The 16,502-nt window shown below is 36.1% G+C and overlaps 1 protein-coding gene across 22 annotated transcripts in view; it reads right to left on the reverse strand.

Moving 5' to 3' along the window:
- The window catches only part of Cyrib (CYFIP related Rac1 interactor B), a 131,685-nt gene that overhangs the window by 9,668 nt on the left and 105,515 nt on the right, over positions 1-16,502 (reverse strand). For all 22 annotated transcript variants that reach the window (NM_144846.5, NM_001360037.1, NM_001360036.1 and 19 more), the window contains 5 exons: positions 11,245-11,366; positions 5,562-5,667; positions 4,423-4,559; positions 3,170-3,247; positions 884-1,000 (listed from right to left, as the gene is read on the reverse strand). In NM_144846.5, coding sequence (NP_659095.1) covers positions 884-1,000; positions 3,170-3,247; positions 4,423-4,559; positions 5,562-5,667; positions 11,245-11,366 — 560 coding nt within the window. The remainder of the gene's footprint in view (positions 1-883; positions 1,001-3,169; positions 3,248-4,422; positions 4,560-5,561; positions 5,668-11,244; positions 11,367-16,502) is intronic.

Consider the following 16,502-nt stretch of genomic DNA (forward strand, 5'->3'; position numbering starts at 1 on the left):
AACAAAAGAAGCAAGTATAAGTGAAATATGTGATACTTAAGAATAATGTAAAACCTTATAGAATCCCAGAAACCAGCAAATAATCTGGCTCCTATTTCTAACTTTCTAAGCAATGACCATGATTCTAATCACTGTTTCATGATCGGGGATAGAGTCATGTACAAAATAGCCAAGACCTTATTGCTTTTAAAAGTGATTTCTGTTAGGTGAGCAAGAATAAGCACCACCTTTCAAATATAAGAGATGAGGGGCTCAGATATGAAGATTATCCTGAAGGGAAACTGTATTTTATTTATTTCATTACATCTTACTTAAGGTATGTGGGTATTCTCTTGTGCCACAGTGGAGAACTTGTGGTAATCTGTTCTCTCCTACTTTATGAGTCCTAGAAATTAGACTCAAATAATCAGGCTTAATGACAAGCCATCTCTCCAGGCCATGGAAAACATTTAGTGGAACAAGAGTAGAAATAAAAATAGGTTAGGGGGCAGCAGTCTGATTTAGGTATGTAGCAGGAGCAGGGTTAAGTTTTCATAAGCATCATATAGAGTATCCAGCAGAATGATTCTGTGGATCAGATGAAATCAGTGCAGAAAGGAAGTTAAAATGATCATCCTTGAGATTTTTGCTTATTATTAGTGAAGAAAACAGGAAGAAGGGGGAGGGTTATAAAAGACAATCAGAGTACACTTAGGCTATGTGATCACAGCAGTACTCAAAGTACCTCCAGAGTGAATGCAAAGCAAGTGGGTAGCTATGCCTATGCAGGTCTCATTTAGGGGTCCCTGTCTAAAGGTAGTACTTGGAATCAAAGAACTGCTGACGTCATCATATCTATAGTGAGTAACAGCATCAATGCAGAGAAGGGTCCCCAACAACTCACCTCCGATACAAATTTTGTTGTTGCATCACTTAAGGTTTTCAGCATTGGGGTGGCCTCAGCGTAAAACAATGACATTCGATTTGCCAATTCATTATTTACTTCATTTTCTCCTTCTGCCTGTGTGGAAATTACTTGACATTAATATTCACAAATTATTAAACCAATGAATGAATGAAGAGACTGCAAATAATATTAAGCAATCGTTTAAAAAGAAAAACTGTCTACTCAAACATATTAAATGGTATTATAGAATATGTTAATGGGATATCTTACTACATAAGAGACTGTTCAGAAGGCTCCGGAAGATGAAAGGATAGCTATGAAGTTGCACCCCGTCTTCCAGTATGAAAAAAGGATCTACCCAGTACCATGATAAAATACAGGCAGCAGCAGAAGGAAGGAAACCTCAGACTGGAAGAAAATGCGGAGGACTGATGAAGACTTGGGCTTTTACAGGTGATGATGTGTATATAAATGTATATATAAATGATGTGTATATAAATGTATATATAAATGATGTGTATATAAATGTATATATAAATGATGTGTATATAAATGTATATATAAATGATGTGTATATAATGTATATATAAATGATGTGTATATAAATGAGCAAGGTGTTTCTATTGGCAGAAGAAAAGTACATTTTTAAAATGACTTAGCAGAGCACACTTTGTTGACATATTCAGTGTAATAGCAGATGGCAACTAGTGAAAATTAAAGTAGAAGTAAGACTTAAATACTACTTAAGTTTAGCATTTTCCTTACAAATAGGGATCCATTTAGAGGATTAAAAGGAGTATCCAGTAAATGTTTTTTAAAAAAGAAAAGATAACCAACCCATAATAGTAGGCAGACAGTTCCAAAAGGTCAGAAAAGATGGCCTAGTCGGCCATCACTGGAAAGAGAGGCCCATTGGACACACAAACTTTATATGCCCCAGAACAGGGGAACGCCAGGGCCAAAAGGGGGGAGTGGGCGGGTAGGGGAGTGGGGGTGGGTGGGTATGGGGGACTTTTGGTATAGCATTGGAAATGTAAATGAGCTAAATACCTAATAAAAAATGGAAAAAAAAAAAAAAAAAAAAAAAAGAAGTTATGTGCTACAAATTAACTCTAAGAGAGAGGAAAATGGGCTCTGAGGTTAACAGAAAAAAGAGGAGATCACGGCAACCTGGACAAGAATCTGAATCTGAGCGATCTCATTGAGAACTTCTGACTTTGTACATAACTCTCGAGAGCGTAAGACAGTTTGAAGATCTCTCTAAAGTCTTGGGCCTCTTGTGTAGAGATAGGAATGGCAAAGAAGGCAAAAGACTGAGTGTTCTTTTTATTTATCAGGTGAAAATTAAGCAAACAAACAAAACAACAACAAACAAACAAACAGACACTATAATCAGTTGCACACGAGGTGGTCTATAAAATTTCATAGAGATTTTTCAGTATCAATAAAAACATAAGTAAATGCTGCCTTTGGACTTAAAAATTCTGTCTGACCCTCTATTACTCCTTACACAGTTCCAGTGCATCTATATGAAACTAATAACATAAGCATAGAGTTGTGCTGTGATTTCTCCTACTTTGACACCAATTACCATAATATGGGCCCACTAAACACAAAGAGTATCTTCACCTGTAATTCCAAGAAAGTAGAAAAAAAGCACTAAACACTTTGGGAGGACAGAAGAGATTAGCAGCCCCAAGGAACCAGGGAAGAAGCTATGATGCCAAGGCACAGGCCCAGAACTGACTTTCTCATCAACATGAGGCAGATGACCTCTTGCCACTGGCAGTTAATTTTCTCATTCTGGGTCAATTTTTGTCAGGATTCATCACTGTAACCGTACCCACTCATGCAAATTTTTCTGTTCAGTTAAAATTGTAATATACAAAGAGATTTAAAGTATCACTGATACAAAGGCAAAATGCAATTTTATTGAAGTGGTTGTGGAAATTAAATTCAGTAGAAAAAAAGAATATATGCTATATGGATTGAATATATATTTTGAGCTCTCCTTCCATAGTATGGTTTCTGATAATTACAAGCTTTAACTTCTGAATAAGCTGGAGACAGAGGCTAGAGGATTTCAGTGAGTTCCAGGCTAGCTTAGGCTACATAGTAAGTTCCAGGACAGCCACTGCAACGTAGAGATCTTGTCTCAAAAAACAAAACAAAACAAAACAAACAACACATCTAATAAGTGCGAAGGTAAATAAATGAACAAAGGGAAGAATAAAATCAAGTTATTCTTATCACCACTAAACATAATTCATAGCAAAAGCTTACCGGGACATTATTAATTCTCATACGACTCAATGTTCTTCTGTAGTAGCTGAAGTCATTTTGTATGGCAGGATTTGTCATCTAAAATGAGCACATGAATGAGAACACTATAGTGTATGAAAGACAACTGCTATGTATCAAATGCTAATGTAAGCTAGGTGAAAATCTAATTTAGTTTGCAGTGGTAACCTAACATTCTCATGTATCTTTAACAACTATCTGGTATATTCACAAACGCCTGTAGTATTTTTAACTCTTCAGTGCATTTTTTCCCTTGGACACAAGGTCTTGTACCTCACAGAGACCTTTGGGCCTCTGCCTTCCCCATGTGCTGGGACTAAAGGTGTATGCTACCACACACAACAGCATTCATACTAACTGTAAAACCATAGACTAGTTTCCAATTGTGGGCATTATGCAGTCCTCCTCTTCAATACCTTAAGAGCTTGTTTATCAAAAATATTGATATTACAAAACCAAACAAAAAACAAATGTAAGGGTACTTGCTTTGAATAAAAGAATATGTATGTACTTTATAGTTTTATACTTTAGTGCCCAAAGTATTAATAGTAATTAACAGTTGTCTATAATACTATATGAAGTAACACAGTTAGAAACATAACTCTTCTATTTTCTAGAAAAGGTACTCAAGATCCTGAAAACTCAAGTCTCATAATTTGAACTCAGGACTTCGATTAAAAAAACAAAATAGTGCTTGCTAGGTGGTGGAGGTGCATGCTTCTAATTCTAGCACTCAGGAGGCACATCTCTGAGTATAAAAATCCTGGTATATCTTCAAAGAAAAAAGATGAAAGAAAAAAATCTCATAAATCCTGGTATATCGTCAAAGAAAAAAGTAGGTTTTTTAGACTTGCCCCATATTGCAATATGGAAGTTATAGGTGTAAATATAATAAAAAGCTAGATGATGAGATCAATCAGGAAGAAGAAAGTAAATGGTGAGGAAGGAAGAGGAAAAAATGTTTTGTATAAAAAAAGTTGAAGTTGGACAAACAGAAAGAAAAAAACCAGAGAAGCAGCTCCGGATTACTTTCTGCTTACAAATTCACTGGGCTACATGAACACCAACTCCTGTGGACTTGGCTGGCTGTCATTTCAAAAGAGCTGCCATTTCAAGTCTGGTTTTCCAGTTGGGTAGAAATCATTTAAATACAGGTTTTAAAAGGTTCCTCCTCCTCCTCCTACTCAATGAAAAAAAAAAGTGGTTTTCATAAAAAGTATATCAGCAGACTCTACCTTGAGCTCATCAAACCGGAGTGTGAAGTGAAGAATCTCTGCAAACTGTTTAGCGAGAGCCTGCTCTCGCTCTAGATGTTGGGTGGGCGAGTATGGCGTACTAGTCAAGGCTCCCAGAAGGCCTCTTAGTGCTGCTTCTAATGAAAAGAAGATGAAGAAGTTGTCAGGGAGTTCAATCCCCAACCAACATTCAGATGCACACACTCTCCCTCTGGAACCAAGACAAACCTACACTTTAGAGCTGCTAATACTGCACACACTCAAATTATCTACTGTAGTAAGACTTAAGTTTAATGAAAACTTTAAAAGAGCTAATTCTATCATAAACTCAGATTCAAAGTGATGCAGAGTATGAATCTAAACACTAAGGGCACAGGGTAAACTGTCCTGTTTTCCTTGTCTGGTAGCTCTGGCATCCTAAGCATTCCAAATGCTGAAATTAAGCCTGAAACTTAATCAAATATAGGCAAATGCTATTTTTTTTCTTTAACATCCTGTCAGACTTTCCATAATTTCCTTCTGCTCTAAAGGCCCTAAAATTTTGTTTTCTAATGACACTGTTAAAACCCTACCTCACCTGCAGTCGAAAGGGTAAACTTCTGGGTTAGTAAGCAACCCTGTCTCAAAGATGCAAAAGAAATCATTAAAAGACATTCTAACAATCTCTGGACTCCAAACACACCACATCACATCACACCACACCACATAACACACACACACCAGTTTTTAAAATGATATTTATTATAAAAATCCTTCTCTCATCATGTCTGATTACACCTAGTGTCTGTCCTAAGGTTAGGATGCTTCTCAGTGGCAAGCACTTGTCTACCAAACACAAGGCCCTGGGCTCTACCCCATTATGAGGGGTGGGACTCAAAACAGCCTGTCATCAGGCTAATGTAGTTTCTTATACTTAAGCATGCAAAGAAATCAGATCTCCTTCTGTGAATCACAACTTACTGAGGAAAACTGTCTAAACAATTCAAAAGCCTGAGAAAATTATGAGTGCAATCTGTTCTACCTGCACAATAGATACACAGCCAACTTCAGTACTGTAAACAAAACCATCTAAATAATTCTGGACCTAATAAGCATGTTTTCTTACCAGGAAAGTAAAAATTACAAAGTTTTAAGCTTACCTAGTCTCTGAGAAAATTCGTAAAACTTCTTTAATTTGCCTACTAGTGGCACGACTGCACCCCACGCCTTCTCTTGCAACTTCTCATCGGCTGGATGCTGGATTGCCTTAAAAGTCCAAGAAATAAAGTTAAGATTTGTAAAAGTTACAGCAGTCTTTTTTTCATTAAGTCAAAAGTTTTAGCAAATTAAGGAGATCTGGATAACTAAAGTATAGACTGACAAAAATTCCAAGTTTGGACTTTCTTAACTCCACAAGTCTTTTTTTCCTCCCCAATAGATAACATAGTAATAATAAAATCAACATTGCTTGTTAGCTATTTCACAACTTGGTGTCATTTAGATCCACAAAAATAGAATGTTTTATACTATTTCTTCCATTGTAGAGACACTCTTGGTATGTCTTCAGGTAAGACAATACATGAAAATACCAACTCTGAGAAAGGGCCAAGAAGCTGTAATGCAACTTGCATGGTTCATACCAGCTCTAAGAAACCTGGCCAACAGGAACCCAAATCAACCTGAAAAATGCAAGTTAGAAATATTACAAATACTCATTGTTTTGAACTAAGATGCTTTTCTGAATTCCAAGCTTTCCTGAGTAAGAGGATAGGGGAACAAACAAACAACAACAACAACAAAACACGCAGCTTCAGATCTAAGGGAAGAAATCAAGACAAAGCTGGGCGGGGCTCACAAATATACACAGACCTCAGTCAGTGCTAGTCCTTTAAGACATTATGCTGTCTCTTCTGAGTACGGAGTTCTTCCCAGATGAAAGAGTTTTCTTACTTTTACCTTCCTTTTGCCTACAGATGCTTTCTTAATTCTTTATCAAACTCAGTGTAGTTTTTCCTCTAACAACTTGCTCTGCTTTCTCTAACATTTTAAATAACCCAAAGTTACTACCTGAGAGACAAAACTCTAGCTATGGCAGGAGCTGCTTGGAAGGGTCACCAGGCATGACACGTTTAGTTCCCCCAAGGCACTAGTACTGAATCTGTGTACACAAAACCAAAATTCAAGAAGGCAAAATACACTTATATTCAGATTTAATTTTTTTGTGAATAAATTAGGTACAAATAAGTAAATAAATGGGCTGTGTAAATAATTCACTATATACACTTCTTAAGCATTTTCAAAATCACGATCCTACTATGTAGCCCAGACTATCTTCAAACTCATGGTCCCCCTGCTTCAGCCTCCCAAGTTCTGAAATACAGGTATGTGCTACCACATCTAGCTGATATTTTCAAATTTTGAGTGTTTCTATAATTTTTTAAATAATTCTTAGACACAGCAGAAGCCCAAAGTCTGTATTACTCATGTTAGAAATACTATGTAGAAATACTGTAACTAGTATCAATGATCACAACATGTAATAAGTAATCCTAACTTCATATAAACAATTTTTGACAATATGCTAATATATCTCGTGGGAAGCCCAGACTCAGTTCATCTTATAACAAGCAAACAGTGAAAATGTGTTTATTATTCAGGAAACAAGCAAACAATTAAAACTAACTTTCACTGATTTCCTCTTAAGTATCCCAACTTCTCTTATGCTGCACTAATGCATCTTCATAACACACAAATGTGCCTGCAGATGCTGTCTACTGTGTCCAGTGAGTAAACTACTTCCTAGGACTTGCTTTGCCATATGGAACCGATGACAACATGCTACTTCATGGCTAACATTCTATGGATCTAAGTGTCTGCTTCCTTCACCTGTCACTTCAGATTCACTGCTGTTGGTAAGATTTGGGGCCAGTATTCATAATAGCTCAATATACAAGATGGGACTTAGTAATATCAATGGCAAAGCTATCTTAAAATAACTACAACTCATTTTCAAGTCTGTTAAAATTTAGGGGAAAAAAATACATTAAAAAAAAAATAGCCGAGCGGTGGTGGCACATGCTTTTAATCCTAGCACTTGGGAGGCAGAGGCCGGCCTGGTCTAACAGAATGAGTTCCAGGACAGAGAAACTGTCTCGAAAAAAAACCAAAGACAAAACAAAACAAAACAAAAAACGAAAAATTAGGGCAGAATTCAACATTAGTGGAGGTTCTTACTCCCTCCTCACTAGAGGTTTATAGTAGAGAGCATACTTGTCTTTATTCATAATTACTCCTTTTAAGGTTATATGGTTAAGGTACTATTTACTTATATGTATGTTTTGTCTGCATGTGTGTCTGTGAACGCATGGCTGGTGCCTGGTGGCCAGAAGAAGGTGTTGGATACCCTAGAACTCGAGTTCCACATGGATATGAGCCACCATGTGTGTGCTGGGAATTGAATCAACCCACAACCCAGGCCTCCTGGAAGAACAACCAGTGCTCTTAACTGCTGAGCCATCTCTCAAACCATATTTATTCCATTTTAAAGTCACATTTTATAAATGTTATTTATTTACCTTAACAAGCTAGCTACCAGAAAACAGTCTGTGTTATTACATGCCAGTACTCTGCTACACTGTTTATATGGAGTTTTATAATTTTATTACCACAGAAATGTTGCTAGTTGCTTTCATTTTATTATGGTGAGTTAAAGAGCCATTATTCTTTACTTTTTTTTTTTTAATTTGCAACATGCAGATATAAGTACCCCATTTAAAAGTACAAATAATTTTAGAGTTTTTGTTTTTGATAGTGACCTCTATTATGAAGTGACCTCTTGATAACCATTTTACAATGTCAATTTGCACTGACTTAATAGGCCAAATTCTCTTCACAAAAGAAACTTCGTCACAGTGATACACACTTTTATTCACAAAACAATAATTTTCTGTTGTCTGTTTTTCATAGGCCACCTATTACAGTTCCAACAGTTATCAGTTCTTTGTAGCCTCGCATGTACTAGGCTTTCACTGTCCTTTCATGGGAACTGCTTTCCTACGATTCAGAAGCCTAATTACACATATGCATCTATACATTTCTTAAAACTTCAACTGCCTTAATACTGTCTATAGCTGTCCATTCCACAGACATGTACTCCTAGTTTTCCAGTTCACATATTTTATTACTATTCTACTTACATACTTCCGTCTTTAATCTCCTTTTGTTATTTGTTTTGTTGTGTTAATTTGTTTTACTTGAAGATAGGGTCTTACTCAATAGCCCAGGCTGGCCTCAAAACTCAGGGCATGCTCCTGTCTTAGCCTCACAAGTGCTGAGATTATAGGTATGAACCATCACAGATAACTTCTTTGTCCGTAAGTCCCTTACCAAATAGTGATGGCACAATAGTCAGAGTAAGTCTCAAGAGCCGGTAAGGTCAGCCTCTTACCCTACTTTAGTTTCCCCCTTTTATGTTTTCTAGTGTTATATGTTATATTTTTGCTTCCTTACACAAGCCTTTAAATATATATATACACACACACACTTTAAAGCAGTTGTTTACTTTTCCACATCAAAAATTGTGAAATAATGTGAGTTATATGTAGCTATAGCCCTGGGGAATCAGCTCTGTTGCACACCTAGGACATGTGGAGAGCTCCAATCTTTAGCCACGGTATTCAGAGTTTCTGGCATCACAGCCCCAGGCGGCCTTTCTGAAATGACCTATAGAAACGTTCCTACCACTGTACTCTCTTCCAAAAATAAACTCAATCTAAGCAAGAAGTCAATGAACTGTACATGAGAATAGGGACCAAGTCTTTCCCACACAAACATAGAGCAAATCTTCTGATGGAAAATTACAAAACTTTTTTCAATCCTAAGAGTTCTACCTATAGGGAGAAAAATACACAACAGGTATCTTTTTAGTGAATGAGATTTTTCTCTTCATTTACTATAAGTAATTGAAAAAAAAAAAAGATGGGCTCTATAAGTTCCCTCTCCTTACTGTTGGGCATTTCATCTAAGATCCCTTCCTCTGAGGTCTCGGATGCATTCTGGGGGGGGGGGGGGGGCAAACCTCCTATTTCCCAAGGTTGCCTGTTTCCATTCTTTCTGCTGGTCATGGCTTCAGTCCTTTTCTCTCACCCAATACCAGATCAGGTTCTCCCCCCACCCCACCATCCACTTTCCCAGGTCCCTCACTCGCGGCCTCCCCACTTGTGACTGCTTTCTTCTCTCTCTCTCTCTCTCTCTCTCTCTCTCTCTCTCTCTCTAGTGGGACTGAGGAGACCTCACTTGGGTACTTCAGCTTGTTCTGTGGACTGTATCTTGGGTATTCTGTACTTTTTTTGGGGGGGGGCTAATATCCACTTACTAGTAAGTACATCAAGTGATAAGATTTCATCTATATTTAATCAACATGAAGATAACATCAAACTCATTTTAAAATAATCTCTGAAATCTTGTGACTTATAAGGAAAGATATACTGAGTAGTTAGTGAAGCTATTTTGTTTTGCTTCCATGTCTGAGTTTTCAAATTATATTTAAGTGTTGTCAGTATCTGATTTCATAGTAAAAGTCACAGTCATTTACTTACAGAAACATTAAGATTTAGAATGATAGCAGGAAGTTTAGTCCACACCTTCAGTATTTCTTTCCTCAAGGGTTTACACCTTGCTTGGCACTGAGTATGTAAGAACCCAGGGTGATTTAACACTGGAGCTTGGCGAGTGAGTGGTACAGACATAAACAGCAGGTCATCATTTTTTTGAGGTTCATGAGGACCATAAAAGACACACATGTAAAGTACTAGGAACACAGTAAGGGGAAGTAGGCTACTGACATGTGAAGGGAAGAAAGGAAGAGCATTCCACACTAAAGCAAAGGTGAGACTGCTCTGCAAGATAGCTTGGTCACACACAGGAAAAGTCTGCAAGTCATTTCAGTATCCCTCCTCCCTTACACTAAAGAGCTAACAAGTAAACACAGCACCCTCTCCTTCCTCCACTTTACTCTGAAGTGCTACTACTCCAGACGTTCGCGTGGGAGCCCAAAAGAGTGGTCTTTGATGACCTCTGAACTACTTGCTACTGAGAGTAACAGAAACAAGGAGGGCAGGAACAAAGCATAGATAGACAATGCCTTCAAGAAATGGGATGAGAAATCCAGGTCTAAAGGCAAGAGAGTTTGAGCACTGTATCAGAGTACATTCAGAGGAAAGAAAAGCAAATAAAGGTAGAATTAAGAGAAAACATAGTGAAAGAGTAAAGTTCTAGACTGGAACTTGAGAAAAAAGTAGAAAGAAGCAGGGACGGTTCAGTTTCTGAAAATTAGAAATACAAAAGGAAGGTTAATTCAGAAACTAGAACAGAGATAGAGAGACACCTCACTTCACACTTTGCTTGTGGCGTAAGACTATTAGAGAAGAGGCAGGTGGGGAGGGGTTAGAGGTGGAAGAACTATCTTGGATGGTTTCACATTCTCCTAGGAAGCTTAGGAGTTGAAAAATAGAGCAGGAGGTGGGAGGGTCCTGGGGAAGGGAGCCAGAAAGCAATAGTCTTTCTCCACAAGAGGAAAACATAACTAAATAGTCCCCAAAGGAAAACCTAATTTTCATGTGTGACTATAACTCATATTAAATCACATACGAGTAGGTAGCACTGCCCCTTTGTAATACCTCTCTGTCCATGTAGTTCTGTAACCAGTTCTGAAATAATGCCAAGTAGTCTTTCAAATATAACACTTCCCAGGACAAGCCCAGAAAACATCAGAAAGTAAGCCAAGGTGACAAACAGTCATTTGACCTTTACTGATAAAATGCCTATAAAAATTATAAACTTTACCTCTCGTATTTCGTGGCCAGCTCCTCTGTATGACTGCAAATCCTCCAAGATGCCTTCTGCATCTTTTAACACTACATTCACCTGATTATATATTTCCTTCTCAGACTCTGTAGGCTGGGCATCTAAACAGCATGAAAGCACAAGAAAATTTACAGTGGCATGAATATTTTAATACATGTATTAACTAAAAACAATTAACAACTCAATTTCCAAAGAAGAGGTAGATTTTATTCAATATAAATTTTATACTTTTAGAAGACACATTTAAACTAAATTTCAAACTTATACAAACTATAAAGAAGCAAGAGAAAAATAAATGCTATTATATAATGTTAATTTAATTTACAAATTATTGTGGTATATTGAACCAATCTGAGAATTCTAATTAAAATTTAGACTGGTACTACTTACAGTTTTGTTTTTTTTAAAATCGTCTCACTACATAGCACACACTGGCTTTTAACATATTATGTATCCCAGGCTGCCCTTAAACTTGTAAATCTTCTGCCTCAGTCTGAATGCTGGGATCACAAAAAAGCATATCAGTGTCTGATATGCTTAATAATCACACACATTTTTGTACTGCATGCCTCACTGTCACTAACAAACAAATGAAGCATCACTTTTTATTTTAATGCAATAGAAATGAAGTCTATCTATTAAAGTATCTTGCTCATCTACAGTTTAAAGCCACTTCATTTTCCTATGCAATTCATTTTAGCTTTAATAACTGAGGTTGCTAGGGGACATTTTAAAAATGTCTTAACAACTGGAATCATACGAGGTTATGAGAGGACAAAGTGCTTATTAAGACAAAGCCTATGGCACTGTCACTAAACTTCTCTCGTGGTGAGTATGAGGGCCAAGGGTCCTATGCAGGAGGTCAAACTACAAAACCACTATAAAACTCCTGAGCAGCTGAGGACGGATACTTTAAGCTGCATGATCACTGCTGGAATTCTGAAATGACAAAGTGAAAAATGACTTTTTACATATCTAGGATCGAGGAGGAAGAAAACGAAGTAATAATTACAGTTATAAATACTGGGGTAAAAACATACGGGCATCTTTACTACCAGTGTTGCTAACTAGAAAACATATGTTGAAAGGTGACAAAATTTGGGTTTCTTTCTGCTAGACAAAAGGTAACAGAAATCTCATTTTCAATAGCATGGTCATTTGTTTTCTCTAAGGGTAAATTTTTTAAATATACTTTCTATTTTGAGACAAAAAAGTGGACTGTTCAAGCAAAGCGTTTTTCATGAGTCTGTCCAACTAGAGTACACTTAATACTACAAGTAAGGTAGAGAGTATGTAAAATAATGCCTTAAGGAAGAACTATGCTGGCATGATTCTTCCATGCTAACATGTTATTTTTAGGGGAGAGAGAGATAGTCCAAATTTAAAGGATGAATTCAGAGTATTTCTGGCCAGACTCAGTTTATCTTGCTTGCTAGGCTTTATACCTATTTGTTCCTTTACTTTGAAAATTAAAAAAGAAAATTTTATTTCACACATGAGACTAAATGTAAAAACATCTTAAATTCTATATTTTATGTTTGGTGTAAGTAATGATTCAGTATCCCCTATTATCTGCCAACTAGTCAATAATACACAACACATTTAAAATGAACAATTATAGTACTCAAGTTTAAATTTAATATACAGAAGACAGCACTACAGAAACAGTATGAAAGCATTAGTGTGGAAAGCTAATTTTAAAAATGTGTTTAGATATTTGTTCCCTTAATTACTCTTTAAAAATAAAAATACAATAATTAAAAGAGTAGCCACTAGAAATATAAAAGATGGTGTTCAAAGTTACAAACGTTCTACTAAGAGCAAATACTGAATTGTAGATAAATGTTTAGATTTATAAATATCAGGTTGTCATTTTAAAGCAGTACTGTTTCCATATATAGCCAGACCATATTTTCAAAGCAATGATTAGGCACACCACTTAAAAAAATAAATAAAAAATAAAAAGCACACCCATCACTTTTATACTTACACCAGATGCAGCATAGAGAAATACTTTGTACATGCAAAAATGAAAGTTCAGTTCTTTCTCATATGGATTATGGAACTACAGACACAACATCAATAGACAAATAGTTTGAAGTTATGAGGTGGGATTTCATGACAAAGGACAGTATTTTTATCCAGTATATACAGAGGCATTTGTATCATTTGAAGACTAAAATATGTATTTTGGGTGTGGTCACTAGGCTAGTAACATAAAAATGTGACACTGAGTTTACATAAAGGAAACATTATCCAGGAAATTTAAAGAGACCTTGTAAGTAGTTAATAACTAGTAAAGGTTTAATGAGTACCAAGAAATTTAAAATAAAGGAGAAGATTCGAGTTTCCCTAAGAGGGGAAAACACCCAGCACCACACTGATCAAACATCTTTTAGACTGTCACAGGAAAGTCACATTTATAATTTTGAAAGCTGCTGAAGACTGCTGTAGAAATGAAGACAGACAGAAAGAGCAGACAAGAAAGCACTGCTTTACTGAAAGCAAATCATGCAAAGGGTGAAATACTAGGGAGGAAGAAAAAGACTAAAATAAAGCATTGCTTAAAAAAAAAAAATGGCATTTTCTATATAATGCAACCAAGACTTGTCACTTTGATTTTTCATAGCTTTATTTTTCCAAGGAAAACAAACCACAGAGCCTGACAAACTCATTTGAATATAAACAATGTATCTACTGAGGGAAGACATATTCACTGCTCAGCAGACTTAAATGTATATTCTATTAAATGGAAACTAAGACATGCTCCAATTGCTCTTAATGTTTGAAGGCAAAAATAAATATATTAGTCATATCATACCAACTTCCTACCAGGAAGAAGAATTTCCTAAAAAATACTAGCCAAGAATCACTGAAAATAATCACTAAAATAGGAGACAGTGGGGTTTTTTTAAATATGAAAGGAGAAATAGAAGGGATCAACATAAAAATTACAATTGTGATATATGAGCTTTCAGCTCCAACCTTACGATCATTTACTCAGTAAATACTTAAAGCCTATCTACCTAAGTTCCATCAAGTCAGGAACCAAAACGCATCTGTACCCCACTGGCACAGAACATAAGCTCAACACCTTGCAGACTTTCCCTAGAATAAGGCAAAAGGTACTGAAAATGTGCAAGAGATTAACTGAAAAAAAAAAAATAAAGTTAGCCTTAAAAGTAAGTACTAATTTTTTTTTTAAGAGGGAAGACAGGCAACACAAAAGATTTGGGAAGAAAGAATGTATGACTTAATGGGAAGGCACTCTAGACAAGCAGAAAAAGACAATTCTATTTCTCACTTATAACCATTTTTATAAAAACTCTATTTTGATTTGCTTTGATATAATATACATAAATCAAGTTTAACAAATACTAAGCGTCTAGGCTGAGAAATGGCATAAAGCCAAGTTCCTCTTCTGTTCTACAAACCAGAATTGTGTGAACCGCTGGCATAACAGTTGCTAAAGACTTATTAGAATGCGCTATTAACAACCTTGACAGTGGATAACTCTAAAGACTTAGAAGAAGCTATACAGTGCTGCCATTTTAGTATGCTATTTTAAAGTACGCTGTCATTAGTATATCTGCTGCCAAATACCATGAAACAATTTTGAACTTATTATCTTAATAGAACTTAAGAGAAATTCCTGTATTTAAAGAATATGTTTTGCTGAGCACAAAATGGTATCCATCTTAAAACCACTGTGCATGTTGCTGCTTCTTTCCACAGTAACCTTCCTAACTGAGCAGTAGTTATTACAATTCACCTTCCAACACCCAATTCTAGCAACTCTTACCTTCTAATCTACATCCTAAATGTAAGTATGTAAATGAGAGTAAGTCTATGATTCTTCACTTCTCTCTATACTACTCATACTGCTAAGGTCCCCACAGCAGCAGTGAAACAACAGCCTTTGCCTATCTAGCTTACTGGCTAGTATGCAAGAAGCTAGCTCTAAGTGTACATGGACTAAAGTGTAAACCTGTAAAGGAGGTATGGGTTAAGGGAATAATGACTTCAACAGTTTTCATTTATATAATAAATTATTAAGTACCACAAATTATGTTTAAAATGCATGAGATTATATAATTTGATACATTCTGATGCCCAAAAGGCTAAACATAGAATGGCATCTGTCTTAACACCACTGTGAATGGGCTGCTTCTTTCCAGTGTCCTCAGAGATTATATACAAAATTATGTTTGTAATAGTTCAACTCTGAAGGTGTGCGAAGCTGGGTTCAACCAATAAGGATGACTAGAATAATAGCTCTAAATTACTTTGGTGGCCTGAATATTATTCCACATCTAGAAAAATATGATAGCTCTAACTACTTTAATCAAATAAAGTGGCTGTATTAAAACAGCAAAAAAGAGTTGGCAGATCTGGTACATAATAGTTACCAGTTAAAGAGGAGTTATCTAATGGTCTTTATGGAAGTTTAACAATAAAGTTCCCAAATTCAAAACTGGGTATTTCTTTAAAAAGAGGAAAAATATAAAAAAAAAAAAGTATAAGATAAAATTAAGATCCCACTAGAAAACGTACCTCAGCACCCGAATTCTAAGTTAGGATCAAATTCTAGCCTGGTACAGTGTGTCTTCACTGAGGGCTCTTTTATGGTATACTAGCAAGTAGCAAATCAAAAGTTCTATATTGCATCCAAAAAGCAACATGTATCATTTAAAATGTTTTAAGCTGGAGAGTTGACTCTGTGGTTAAGAGCACTTACTGCTCTTCCAGAGGACCCAGGTTCAATTCCCAGCATCCACATGGCAGCTCAGTACAACCTGCAAACTCCAGTTCCAGGGGGAGCTGAAACCCTCTGCATGTGTGCACAAATATAATGAAGGAAAAACACATATTTTAATATTAGCACTTCTTAAAAGTTTACTTTCAAAGGCTCACACATAGTTTTACACTGTTGACTATTTCTGTTAATGTGACTAGAACCTTTCCCTACCACTATATTCGGTATTTAAATATGTGAAGATAATGATGCAAATGCCCCTATCCCAGCCCTGAAAGCCAGGATCTAGTAATCTTTCCAAGTTCTACATTTAAATTATGGTTCATACTTTAACAACACAGAATGCTAGCTTTATAAAAAGATCAAGTGCCAAGTCTTGAACAAGATCTTGACTATATCAAAGCCAAGATTCTGCAAATGTAAGACATTTGGGACAAAGGAAAAAGAAGACAGAAGAGCGGAAAAATATAGAGGACCAAGT

This window comes from Mus musculus, chromosome 15 (genome assembly GCF_000001635.26).
Source record: "Mus musculus strain C57BL/6J chromosome 15, GRCm38.p6 C57BL/6J".
In the NCBI taxonomy this organism is placed as follows: Eukaryota; Metazoa; Chordata; class Mammalia; order Rodentia; family Muridae; genus Mus; species Mus musculus.